This window comes from Corvus kubaryi, unplaced genomic scaffold (assembly GCF_017639235.1).
Source record: "Corvus kubaryi isolate FWS band 111438036 unplaced genomic scaffold, C.kubaryi_AGA036_p1.0 136, whole genome shotgun sequence".
Lineage (NCBI taxonomy): Eukaryota > Metazoa > Chordata > Aves > Passeriformes > Corvidae > Corvus > Corvus kubaryi.
In genome coordinates, this window is record NW_024580670.1 from 12,255,645 (window position 1) to 12,268,609 (window position 12,965).

The 12,965-nt window shown below is 38.6% G+C and overlaps 2 protein-coding genes across 6 annotated transcripts in view; both read left to right on the plus strand.

Moving 5' to 3' along the window:
* Positions 1–6,530, plus strand: part of DNAH12 (dynein axonemal heavy chain 12) — a 58,802-nt gene extending 52,272 nt beyond the window's left edge. For 3 of the 4 annotated variants that reach the window (XM_042017546.1, XM_042017547.1, XM_042017549.1), the window contains 9 exons: positions 163–300; positions 1,167–1,400; positions 1,815–2,000; positions 2,561–2,664; positions 3,779–3,983; positions 4,165–4,302; positions 4,769–4,860; positions 5,099–5,166; positions 6,004–6,530. In XM_042017546.1, the coding sequence (XP_041873480.1) occupies positions 163–300; positions 1,167–1,400; positions 1,815–2,000; positions 2,561–2,664; positions 3,779–3,983; positions 4,165–4,302; positions 4,769–4,860; positions 5,099–5,166; positions 6,004–6,194 (1,356 nt within the window). In that variant the 3' untranslated portion in view covers positions 6,195–6,530. The remainder of the gene's footprint in view (positions 1–162; positions 301–1,166; positions 1,401–1,814; positions 2,001–2,560; positions 2,665–3,778; positions 3,984–4,164; positions 4,303–4,768; positions 4,861–5,098; positions 5,167–6,003) is intronic. The other variant, XM_042017548.1, reaches the window with a different exon arrangement.
* Positions 6,531–6,688: 158 nt separating this feature from the next.
* LOC121659426 (ankyrin repeat and SOCS box protein 14-like) lies at positions 6,689–12,385 on the plus strand. 2 transcript variants are annotated; one of them, XM_042017550.1, is made up of 8 exons: positions 6,689–7,341; positions 7,770–7,853; positions 7,969–8,176; positions 8,683–8,738; positions 9,103–9,234; positions 9,331–9,489; positions 11,223–11,468; positions 12,185–12,385. In XM_042017550.1, exons 3-8 carry the CDS (start codon positions 8,052–8,054, stop codon positions 12,355–12,357), a joined length of 891 nt encoding a protein of 296 aa, XP_041873484.1. In that variant the 5' UTR covers positions 6,689–7,341; positions 7,770–7,853; positions 7,969–8,051; the 3' UTR covers positions 12,358–12,385. The 2 variants fall into 2 exon arrangements, with proteins under 2 accessions (XP_041873484.1, XP_041873485.1); XM_042017551.1 differs by having other exon boundaries at positions 11,734–12,277.
* Positions 12,386–12,965: the final 580 nt, after the last annotated feature.

Here is a 12,965-nt window from a genome sequence, read left to right on the forward strand (position 1 = left end):
GTGCACTTGTTCCCAAAGCAAAAGCCACAAGGTACTTAGTGGTGGCCTGGATTTATACCTGGATGGAGCATGGTAATCCAAAGGTGCTCTCTGCACAGCTTACACACTACCATGAGCTTATAGACTAGTTAATAATGATTTTCTCTTTTGCTTTTTTCAAAGATATGGGAGAAACTGCTCTTCGGAGTTTGTTTCTTCCATGCTCTTGTTCAGGAGAGAAGGAAGTTTGGGCCCCTTGGTTGGAATATACCCTATGGATTTAATGAGTCTGACTTGCGAATCAGTATCAGACAGCTGCAGGTAAAATCATTGATTACCTCCTAAACTCTGATCTTGCCAAGCACAGCTGGGAGTCACAAGGAGCAATACTGTGAAGTGTTCATAGATATTCAGGACTTCAGCTGTAAAGGCAAGGAATGTCAATCATACTATAAATATTTTCAAAATTACAAATGACACAAAAAATTCAGATTTCTACAGACATATGGAATATAATGAATGTATGTGAGTATTATAAAAGTTAAATTAGTTGTGTACAAGAGCTCACTGTTGCTCTACTCACTAAGTAGCACCATGTTAATGACAGTCACCTATTAGGGTGGTTAGTAGGATGAAATATTTTTTACATGTGTACTGGTAGTTAACAGAACCTCAGACTATTCTTCCCTGAGATGAAGTGCTGAACACTACTTGACCCTGAACCTATTCTAGGCACTGTGTAGAAAAGTCAGGAGAGTTAAAACTGAATGACAGAAGTTGAGGCTGAAGATTGGAAAGTTACCAAGAAGTTAATGAAAGAAATTGGAGGGTACTGAAGATTAAAAGATAAATTAAGTGAAATGCATGTTTATTTCTGGTGCAGAAAAGTGTCCATCTACAAAGCTTAAACTGGATAAACTATCCACTTGTAAATAAATCAAGAATGACTTGGATGACTGAGTAATTTTGATATTCATAAGAGGCTTTTAGTATTAACTCCTCTTGATTTTAAACAATAACTTAACCTGAAAATAAGATTTCAGATTTTGAATTTCCAACAGCTAGGGAGAAAACTCCATAAACTGCAGCTTACACACTCTATAGCTTCCAGCATTTCAGTCTGTTAGGTCACACTGTTGTTCTGCAGATGTTGCAAGTCTCTAGAATTGCTCATATTTCTGTTTCAGTTATTCATCAATGAGTATAGCCACGTTCCTTTTGAAGCTGTCTCTTATCTAACTGGGGAGTGTAACTATGGAGGTCGAGTGACAGATGACTGGGACAGACGTTTGCTGCTGACAATGCTGGATGACTTCTATAACCCAGATATAATTGAAAATCCTCGTTACACTTTTTCTCCCAGTGGCAACTACTATGCTCCACCCAAAGGCACATATGAGGAGTACATTGAGTTTATTAAGGTAAAAAGTAGCAACGAGATTTTGCGCTGTTTCGATGATGTGCTAAGAAAGCAATCCTTAAAGGCTTCTCTGCCTTAAAAAGGCAGTTTTGCAGCACATTAAATTGTGTGCTCAGGTTCCTGCCTGACATCTTTGTGTGATCCTTGCTATGATCTAGAATGTTTCTGAGAGGGGATTAATAAATAGATTGGAGGACATGTAGCATAGACAATTGAGAATTCCTTGGAAATGGCTTTCTGTATGAGAGGTGGTGGCTCAATCAGCAGTAATTCTGGCTGCAGATACCTGCCACTAAGGTCCTCACTCACCTGCAGTTGAAGTCAGTGGTAGTTTTTCACTCGACTTCTTAAAGAAACCTTGGGTCAGATTCCTGCTGCTTAATGTCACACAGACTTCTTTTTTATTTTGTCCTAGAATCTTCCCTTTACTCAGCACCCAGAGGTATTTGGCTTGCATGAAAATGTGGATATTGCAAAAGATCTTCAGCAAACTAAAACCCTCTTTGAATCTCTGCTTTTAACACAAGGAGGAGGCACTCAGGGAACTTCTGGGGGTGGTGACAGCACTCTTTATGCAATTGCAGATGATATTCTCAGCAAGGTATTGTATTATACAAATGACTTCAATTTCTCTTTTTACAAAGTAGAAATTCCTTAACTTGAATCTTGTAAATTCCTTAACTTGAGTCAGTGTAAAGTAGATTTCATGTTGAAGGAAAAGCATTCTGGAAGGAATTTAGTGCAATGTGAAAGTAAGAACTGGTGTGGCTGTAACAGACCACAGCTATATTTCAGTTGAAAGAAGTTTTATTAAATAGGCAGAAGACAGGAGAAGGAGAGAAAACAGAGCAAAAAGAACTTGAAAGAACAGTTCATTTGTTCACATGAACAAATTTAAAATTAATAAATTGAAACATATTTATAACTTTTCATGATATTAAAAATTCTCAGTTTTTTCTAAAAGATGAACATTAAAACCCCCATAACTTTTATGTAGATTGAACTACTGAACACTGTATTGATAAGATACTAATCAGAAAGTTTAGTGGTATCTAGTGCTCTAAAAATCTTTACATTTGCATACCTTTAATGTAAAATCATAATGATCTGTGGAATGATTTCTGAATGTGTTGTCATTTCTGAATGTGTTGTCATTTCCAGCTTCCAAAGGATTTTGACATTGAAAGTTGCCTAATTAAATATCCTGTGAGATATGAAGAAAGTATGAACACTGTGCTGGTGCAAGAAATGGAAAGATTTAACAAGTAAGAATGTTCTATTTTATTAAATGTACCAGAAATCATTCCATTTATAAAGAAAAATTTCCTACAAATCATATTCTCTAAGCCCTGTTATGTGAAATATTTTTTTTCTTCCCTTCTAATTGCCTGCAGTGATATCTGCAGTCCAAGCACCATTGCTCCTTGTAGACAGTCAGAGTGTAGGATAGATGTCAGGGAAAATGAAGTGGCAAAATTAACTGAAAGATAAAAGAAGGGAGTATGAGGAAGTACTGGGAAAAGAGAATGCAAACAATATTTTATATGCTTTTTCTTTTAACTTCATTTTCCCTTTCACAATCTTTATCTTCAATTTTATTTTATTTTATTTGTATTTCTGGTCTATAGAGTAATAGGGTTAGAAACTGTGATACATGCACAGTTATACTTTATGAAAGCTTTTCCATGATAGACATATTTCTGTGTATTTCTTTATTGTCTCATATGTGCTCTGTTTGACGTTTTTACTTTTTTCCCCCTTTTTCTTATGCCTTTTTTCCTTATGCCTGATTTTCACAATTATTCTCCTAAGACTACAAACCTAGAATTGCATTTATTTTTCTCCTTGGGTCCTCAGTCTCTTTTTTGACTTGTTTTCTAATTTTCTTTCTTATCTTCGCCTGCCTCTCCATTCCTTTTTCTGGTTTTTCTGTGTCCTCCTTCTTTTCCATTTGTCTCTTCACATCTGCTACTTAATTTTCTCCCAAATGCTCTCTGGCCATAAGTCTCCAAGTTATCCTTATTGCAGACCCTACCCACCTCTTCTTTTGCAATCTAAACCTTTTTCCTTCATCTAGTATATGGTGGATACATTTGGAGTTCCAAATTTATCCTCTTGCCAAACAATTCAGAGGATATCAGAGATAACAAAAGAATTTATTACTGTTCCTAGTCTTAAATAAATCTGCACAAATGCACAAATCCATGACTTTACAGACATGGCTTATTGTGCATATATCTATAGAGGTATATAGACATAAAAGCTGTAAAAGTACGTAGATGCCTCCATAATCCACTTCTTTTATTTCTTTCCAGTGACACTGTAATGTTTAACAAATGGGGCAAAATGTGTGAAAATTGTTTTGTTTTTTAATTCTAGTTTAATCCGAACTATTCGCATTACTCTCATTAACCTGAAGAAAGCCATTAAAGGACTGGTTGTTATGGATGCTGACCTGGAGGCTCTGTCTGGAAGTCTCGTTGTTGGAAAAGTTCCTGAGAAGTGGGCACAGCATTCATACCCAAGTCTAAAACCTTTAGGGAGCTATGTTGTAGATTTGCTAGCAAGGCTGAAGTTTTTACAGGTAACGTACTAGTGGCAGGGCTGCCAATTATTTAATCTACTTTTCCATATAATTTTTCTTTATTGGGAAAGGAGTGATAGGCTTTGTTTAGATTTTCTGAGTACAATTATGTAGAAAATAGTCAAAGAGTATGGGATTCCTGTCTTTCTGATTATTCAATGTTTTGCTTTCCTCTCTCTAGGATTGGTATGAATTAGGGAAGCCTGCAGTTTTTTGGCTGTCGGGATTCTATTTTACTCAAGCTTTCCTAACTGGAGCCATGCAAAACTATGCTAGGAAGCACAGGATCCCTATTGACCTTCTAGGATATGAATTTGAGGTATGGACAAGTTATAAATTAATATTTTATTAATATGACTCCTGATGTGGTGAGATGTAGTAAGTAAATCCTAACTGAAAAGTTCATTTTGGAACTGACTGCAGTCTGCAGACATGCAATTAATTATTTGGTAAGGCTGGCAGGACTAAAAAAAACATCTGTAGAAGAGGTATTCTTGACGTGATTAATTCTATCACTGGATACAGAGCTCCGCTCAAGAAAACAGCCTATCCAGTGTGTATTTTCCTGTGTGATTAAAGCCTCTTTTTATAACCTACAAGAAAGGTGATTAACAAACCCAGAGAAGTCTGCTGTCTCTACAGATATGTTTAAAAGTAGCACTGAAAGGAAGGGTTACTGTATTATTCTCAGTTTGGATTGATCTGAAAATTGGCAATTGGCATAATAGTTCAAAAAGCAAAAGAGCTGTGAAAGTTTAATGATGTGGAACACTTATTTCTTGCAGGTTATTCCTCAGGATACTGCTGATCCTGCACCAGAAGATGGTGTTTACATCCACGGATTATTTTTAGACGGAGCTCGCTGGGACAGGGCCAAGTCAGTAGCCAAGTGTTTTATTGTGGTTCTGGAAAGTTTTTTTCAGTGCTCAAACAAGACTGGTTTAAATATTTTAACTGATACTTTTCATATTACTGGAATAACACACCAAATTAAGTCCTCTTTCATGCATGGAAAATGGGCAAGAAAAACCAAATGAGCAAGCAAGTAGCAACCAAAAAACACCCACCAAACCCCTCAAGCCACAAACAATTGCTTTGTTGCTTTCTCTCTCCAGGGGAATGTTAGCTGAGCAGTATCCCAAAGTGCTCTTTGATGCCATGCCTATCATTTGGATAAAGCCAAGTGAGTATGATTTCTCTGATGCCTGAGCTATTCAACAAGAAAGTGCAACAGTGGTTTCCTTTTCTTACTGAAGATCCCTGAGGAGTACTTTCGACTGACTTACAGAAACTGAGTGTTTTACCTCGTGTGATGTAGCAGGGTTTGCTCAGGTTATTTGTAGCTCTGTGATAGCTGTCTTTCCTACTAGGAAAATAATTTTCACAACTCCTGTTTCCTTTGATTGCGAGGACTAAATCCCTGTTTTTATTTATGCACAAAATCAGGACTTACTACTGCAACTGTTGCAACTTAGGTGTTAGCAAATAGGCAGTATTAAAATTTGCTACTTTTTCTGCTTGAGCCTTCTCTTGAGGTTGGATGAATTTGTTCAGACCTGCATGATTTTAGGCTTTGTACAAGTTCCATGTAAGCAGTCTGGGCATACAAAGAGTTCCTGCAGAGTTCTGTCCTTGGATATCACATGACTTGAATTGCAGTGAGGTTCTCTGGCAACTGGACCAGAATTGTTGTAGAGCTATGAAAAACTCATGCATAAGCCATGTATTAACTAGGTAACTATTCAGATTTTACTGTGTGTTGGAGTATTGCAAAGCTGGTAGAATCACAGGAAGGCATTGAGTCCTGAACACAAATTGTAGCTAAATTAGTTGGGTTTAAGAACCAAACAAACCACACAAGAAGAAAACCAGGTAATTTTGTTCTATTGCTTGCAAAAGCATTTTGCATTTTTATTTACCTGTAAAGGTGTTACTGTAAATACTTAACGTTTGCATGTAGATTATGTTTCTGCCAAATCGATCTGCTGAATGTAATGCATTATTTTGGGTTTTTTTGAAGCTGTAAAATCGGACATAAAGGAGTCTAATGCCTATGTTTGCCCACTCTACAAGACAAGTGAGCGCAAAGGGGTCTTATCCACTACTGGGCATTCCACCAACTTCGTCATTGCTTTGAAGCTCAACACGGACCAGCCAGTCCAGCACTGGATCAAGAGAGGCGTAGCCTTGCTGTGCCAGCTGGATGACTGACTGTGGACAGTTCACATACAGACTTCACAACATCTTGTTCTCTTTGTTGGCTTAGAGAGGAAGTGGAACTTAGTGTGTAAAAGAAACATCTGGAGGTTTTTGTATTGTAAGAGGGCATACAAATACTTTCTGACCCTCAAGCTTTTGACTTGAGTATGTATTATTATTATGACCATTTTTACAATCTGTAAGCAATACAGCTGGGATTTTAGCCCTTGGGAATATTATTAAAGTGTGAACATCCATTTTGTGCATTAGTTGAATATCACAAAACATATTTTCATGGAAAATGAAAGTAGCCTGTGCTGAGAGAAACATTACAGGTAATAAACTTGATTCTGCACTTTTGTTTTCTTTAAAAATAGTTTTTAAAAATTACTGGAGCATTCTTTCCTGATCTCCTCTAGCAAAGAACTGTTTCCACCTTGCATTCAGATACAGCCATCATTAATTCTGTGTATGGATCCCTCCATAAAATACGGTAGGAATAAGTGAAGCACATGAAGGTCCCACTCCATCCTACCATCACTATTACAACTGGGCATCTGTCTCCCCCATTTCCCTGCTTTTTGGGTGTTAGACCAGTGTAAGTCTGGCTTTCTGAAACTGCTTTTCCCTTTAAAAACTCTATGTTTATTTTTCACTTGCTTTTTTATTTATATTAATGCAAATTGTGATTAAGGAATCGGAAACCTGTAATAATTTTAGTAGAGTTTTTGTTTGATTTTTATTTGCTTGTTTATGTTTACTTTTATTGTTTTAGTTTTTCTGCTGTCTCACTCTTAAGCAAGCTCTTAACACCACCTTCAGTTTGTTCTCCTAGGACAGCACTAAAGAATTTTCTTTTCACAGTGTAGTACTTACTGCTATAGTTCTGAAATTCTTATTTCAAAAATCAAAAGCATTGTTGCAAGAAAACTGGACTTTAAATTCCTTCTTTTGCTGGCACCACTTGTTAGGTCAGATTATTAAACATAACTGACGTGTGTGAAAGAAACGTGGAGAAAGTCCCAGAGTATCTTATGATCAGGTATTTATAGTGAGCTATTAATGGACATGGGCTCTGCAGAGGTTGTTTGCAATCCTGAAAATGTCACTTTCAACTTAATAATCGCTTCTTCAAAGGCTGAGGTCTTCCCTCTTTCAGGTGAGGAAACCCAGTGTATTTTCTCAGTTCATAGGAAAATTGGTAGTATCTTTAGGAAAAAAAAGTCACCTAGATTTAAGATGTTTATGTACTCACTGAGCCATAGTATAATCAATTACTAACAGTTTCTTGCTGTATATGTTGCTAATATATTTCTCTTTTTTGCTACATGTGCAATTACAGAGCAAGGCCTTGTAACCACATTAGGTGGATCAGGTAACAAATTAAATGACGCAGGTTTGCTGTGAATTACTGCTGCCCAACTTTAAGATGTTTCTAGAATTATTCCAAGCTTTGTAGTTGGCATGTTGACAACTTCCTTAAATTTCCTGTGCTCATTCGTTTTGCCACAGTATTTATTTGCTTCCAGTTTTACTTTTTTTTTTTTTTACCTTGCCCTGTAGTTTTGTTTTGTTTTGTTTTTTCAGGCCAACTCTTTTGAAAGACAGAAGTGGAAGCTTTGATGAGGTAAAACAGATGAGAGGTTTGAGCCTAACAGAACATCTGAGATTGTGACTATGCCAAGAACAGCATGACTGCTTAAGCATATAATAGCATAGTCATTTATTTAACTGCTTTTCATTTCTCTTTACACTGACACAGTGATTGCTATTTCTATTACTCCAGATCTAACCTGAAGATTTAACGTCTGCTTCTAATTAAAAAGCAGTGTTTCCCTACAAAAGTGATCCATGTTGTGCTGATTTGCAATGAATACTTCTGGGTATATGATTGGTGATTCTGATGAGGAAATCCCTACCCAACGAGCTATTCAGGAAAGCTTACAAGATAGGTATAAAATTGAAACAAGTGACAGTGCAACAGAGATTGAAAGGTAATAAATTATTCTTTCTATTTGGGGTGTTTTCTGGTCATTATTGTAAGCATTTAGTAGACCTTATTTTCCTTTGTAACTACATGTGTTGTATTGTGCTGACCTTGTCTCATGGATACTGGAAAGCACTGGTACCCTGAAAAGTGTACCTGTTTCCTTGAAAACATGGGATGTATGAAACTTTCAGATGATGTTTTACATCAATATTTAATTAGTATAAGGCTTTATGAAAAAGATAAGTAGGTGATGTAAAATTAGACTGGTATGGGACCTTCCCCTCATCTTAGCATTTAATTGTTGGCCTTTGTGTGAAAAATTCAGTATTTATTGTGTCAGGAAAGACCAACAAAAAAAGTGTTTCAATGTGTTAAACCCTCACCAAACCAATGTAACTTAGAGAAATCTAACATGTCTTGTAAATCTGAGTATTTAAATTAAGGTATAATTATATCCTGAACTTCACATGAATTTTCACTTCTCATTTTATTCTTGTCCTGTTTATGCAGTTTCCAGTATACTGCAAGTAAAGAACATGGGCAGATCATTGCAGCAATTCGGACAGTTAAGTACAAATACACCACTCTAAGCCTATATCCCAGGAATGGCTGAGCAATGCCTACATTTTATTTGATCACCTGATTTAAGGGCAGTTTTTCTTTATATAGTCTTGGGAGGAGTATGGAAACTAAAACCAAGACATCCAAAAGCTAACTTATTAGATAGGATCATGGAAGTGGGATGGGTTCAAGTGTTACCCCCTTCAGAAATTCCAGTGCTTTGTCTCCTGAAATTAAGGGAAAACTCCAGGCCTTTCTTTTAAAATGAGCAAGATACACTGGTGGGATAAATGGCACTCAATGTATTAGTTGCCTGAATTTTGTCTTATGATGAGTAATGGGATATGTGTCTGTGTTAAAATATAACAGGCCAAGAGGAGGCCTTGAAGAAATTGGTGAGGCACAGTTCTGCTTTTGAAGAAGCAGATCAGCAAGGCTGGCTTCCTGTGCATGAAGCTGCAGCACAGCTAAATAAGAACATCCTTGAAATAACTTTACAAGGTACAACGTCCTTCTAGTTTTCCACCAAAAAGTTCTACAAAGCGAAGTTTGATGAATCATTCAACTTCAAATGTGTTCTGCTTTTCTGTATTTCAGCCTCCCGTGACATTACGTGGGAACAGACCACTCTCAAAGGGGAAACACCTCTTTTGGTGGCAGTAAGAAACTGTTTTGTGGACAATGTCCACTTTCTCCTGCTCAATGGCTGCAATCCCAATGTTAAAAATGAAGAGGGAGATTCTCCTTTAGTTATAGGTGAATACTGTTTTTAGGGGTGGAGAGGTGAGGGAATGAGGTGAGAATATAGTTACACATTTTAGGCTTCAGTGCGACATATTTGACTTCAATGCCTAAAATATTTTGCTATAAGGAGAAAAAAATTGTTAATCTAAGCACTGAATGTGTCTGTCCCTGTCTGTTTTTCTCACATGATAATTAGCTTTCTCCATGAAGTGCAGAGTGTCATCCTCTGTTTTGCTTGGCATCATTTCTGCAGTGATGCCAGGTAACAAGTCCTTCTGCTTCTTCATGCTATCACTGCTCTTCATGTCTGCAGGCATAAAACATTGATATTCTCTGTCCACATGGTATCTCCTTCATTGCATCAGCCTCCCTTTCTCCAAAACCCGTGGTAATTGGCTTTAATTTTCAAAAATTGTAGCCAACCAGCCTCATGTATCTGCAGTATGTAGAGTGCAAAGTCTCTAAACAGTCCCTATTTAGACATTGCTGGCATTAGTCCAAAGCTGACAAGTGAAGGAGACAGGCTGACATTCTCTGTTTGCTTCTCTTTAATATTTTGTAATTTAGGAATAAGACCCCATACCTAGTATAGTTCTAGTATAGTCTCATACCCACACTCTTTGTGTGAATGCCACTTTAATTTGATCATGCACAAGAACTGTAATTCTTGATTTGTCAAAGAACCATATTTTCCCAAAATGTTTTCCAGAAGTGTTCTGTGTTCATTTCTTCTGCTTCCCTCAGTCTGGGTTATGATGCCTTCATTCTTACTGAATCTAACTGAAAAAAGTAAAGTGTGTTCTCATTGTCTGAATTCTAAAGGAACACTCTTAAGTTTCTTGGATGATCCCATACATTTTTCTGTATTGGAAGGGTGTTTTCTTTTTCAAAACTATTGTTAAAGGAGGAGAAAAAGCCTACCAATCATCTGTAGGACCCTCAGTCCATCCTTGTGAAATGGCTGCAGCTTCAAGTCAGGGCCATCTGCTTAAAAAAAATGTAGGGAACTCCTAGATACTTTTGAAGTGCACGACATTAAAATGCACCATCCCCCAAGAAGGGGATGCATGGGATTTATCTAAAGCAGCTGTGCAGGTTACAGATAATGGGACATCACAGTTTCTATCACAGAATGCTGTCACTGGTGTTCAAGCAGCTGTGGCACGTGAAGCTGCTCAGCCTAATCTGTCCTGCTGAAGGACATTCTCTATCCTGCACAGCCTGGAAGATCAAAGGGAGAAGGAGGGAAGGGTATTGCCTAATCATTCCACCCACTGGAGCTAATGCAAATTTCTCTTTTAAGATCCTCACTGACTTAAGAGTTCAGGCTTATTATAAGCTAAGGCAGCATATGAAACAGTCAGTATGAGCTTTGTTTCACATTATGGTGACTCTTATGGAGATTAAACAGAGTCTGGTGGCAGCTCCTGAGCACCAAGGCCCTGGATGTGGTCTTCATCTAGTGGCAAGGAGAGCTTTGTTCCATTACCAAATGCAGCAGAGAAAAAATGTACAGAGAGAAAAAGAGATTCCCACGAAGTTATTCATTTGTATACTTAGTGCTGTCCTGGAAGCAAAGAAGAGACTTGTTGATGAGTTAAACCCTTCAATGTAGGGTGGCATTTCTCCTTGTATAAATAGCACTGCCAGGAACAGCTTTCCTGGGCTGCCATGTAACAGCAACCATTGTGCACAGAATAGCAGTGAACAGCATCCTGTCTGATTCCTTGCTTGTTGTCCTACAGCAATTAAACTTGATTCCTATGACATTGCCTCCTTGTTGCTACGATCTGGTGCCAGAGTGAATTTGCGCTGTGTCCATGAGAGAACTGCTCTGCATGAGGCAGCCAGACTGGGCAGGAAGGCTCTGGTGCAGCTTCTCCTGGATTCTGGAGCAGATCCTGACCCCCGCAGTGGATATGGGCTCACACCCCTTGCCCTGGCTGCACAGATGGGACATACAGAAATTATGGAGCTCTTACTGCAAAAAGGTGAGACTTTATTATATAGGAGCTCATAGGAAGAGAAGGCTTCAGATACCCCTTCAAAAACAGCAGCAGAAGTAACTCACCTGACTAGAGAAAATTAAATGCTATCTGCTCTGAGGGTTGTTGTGATGTAGTGAAGGCCTGATAAATATCAATTTGTATAATATTAAAATAATATATTAATATGTAAATATTTTAGTGAGCACTTGTAATTTTTTACAAGTGCTTGAGTAATGTTTTCTAAATGCACTATCATTTTCTCATGTAGACAGGTCACCTTAGGGCATGCCTGAGAAGACTTTTTTGTGGGGAATTTTACATGATGGTTCAGCAGCCCTGGAACTGGATTGCATGAACTGTTTGGATACTGGGTTCTCTCACGTTTACACTTACACCTGTCTGGTTTTTGTTAAGTAGAAGAATTGAAATGTATTGTATGTAAGCCAAAAGCAATTGTTTTGATGAATAAGAACCAAACTCTTTGCTGGCCCAGTCCTAGGAGCAATTCTGACTGGATTCAAAGCAATTTGGACCTTCTTGTTCCCAGGATTACATAAACATATCTAAAATCAAGGATCCAACATGAAGGTTTATGCTCACAGTGGTTCTATTGGTGAAGAATAGAATTCAAAATACCATATCACTGTGGGGTCGGAGATATTAATTACAGATGGATATTTACAGTGACTACTGTGAAAATCCTTGCTGCTTCTTCCCAGGTGCAGATGTTCTTTCACAGGCAATGTGTTGCAGGGGGGGTGGTCCTGGGAGCAGGGGAATCCAGCCAGAGTCACGATACAAACACCAATACAATTTGAGCATTGTGCTCCCGTTTTATTGTTCCGTTACACCAAGTTATACTTTTTCCAAAGTTCACGCCCCTTTCCCATGAGAAAGCCTCTAAGCAGCGGGGGAGCTGACCAGTGTATACCTTTTCCCAAGGCTGTTCAAGGCTGCCTGCTAGCAGGTCCCTTGCAAGCCTGTTTTCAGCCTGAGGCCCCGTCAGGGGTACTTCTGCAACAGCCCTGGGATGCCCAAGCTCTCCTGGGGTATCCTATATTCCACAAGGAATCCCTCTACAGCAATGGATTGTGCTTCTGTATTACAAGGGGGATTACTGTAACATGACGTATAAACAAGACGCCCGTGGAAAAGAAATATATATGGACTGATTCTTGATAGATGTTTCAGAGAGATGTTTATTTCTCCAGCCACATGGCCGGGGCTCTGCCGAGGAGCTCCTACAGTCACGGGACCCGAGGGTCCTTGCCCGCACAGGGGAACACGAAACAACCAATGGGGAATAAGGCTGACCAGGGGCAGGGAAACCTCGTGCCTCCCCCCAGGACACCTCTCCCAGGACCACATGGCGGGGGGAAGGGACCCCAGTGGCCACTCTGACATCAGCAACGTGCACCCAAAATAGGGGCAACAGTGGCCTCAGTCCCACGCTACCCATTTGAGGCTGCCCAATTGGGAACCGAGGTTCTGAGATGGGTC

What these genes read in the sequence shown, in the direction of transcription:
- LOC121659426 (XM_042017550.1), top strand. Translation starts at nt 8,052, where the DNA reads ATGAATACTTCTGGGTATATGATTGGTGATTCTGATGAGGAAATCCCT. An exon ending in AGTGCAACAGAGATTGAAAG is followed by an intron (nt 8,177 to 8,682) that starts GTAATAAATTAT and finishes CTGTTTATGCAG; the next exon opens with TTTCCAGTATACTGCAAGTA. An exon ending in CCTTGAAATAACTTTACAAG is followed by an intron (nt 9,235 to 9,330) that starts GTACAACGTCCT and finishes TCTGTATTTCAG; the next exon opens with CCTCCCGTGACATTACGTGG.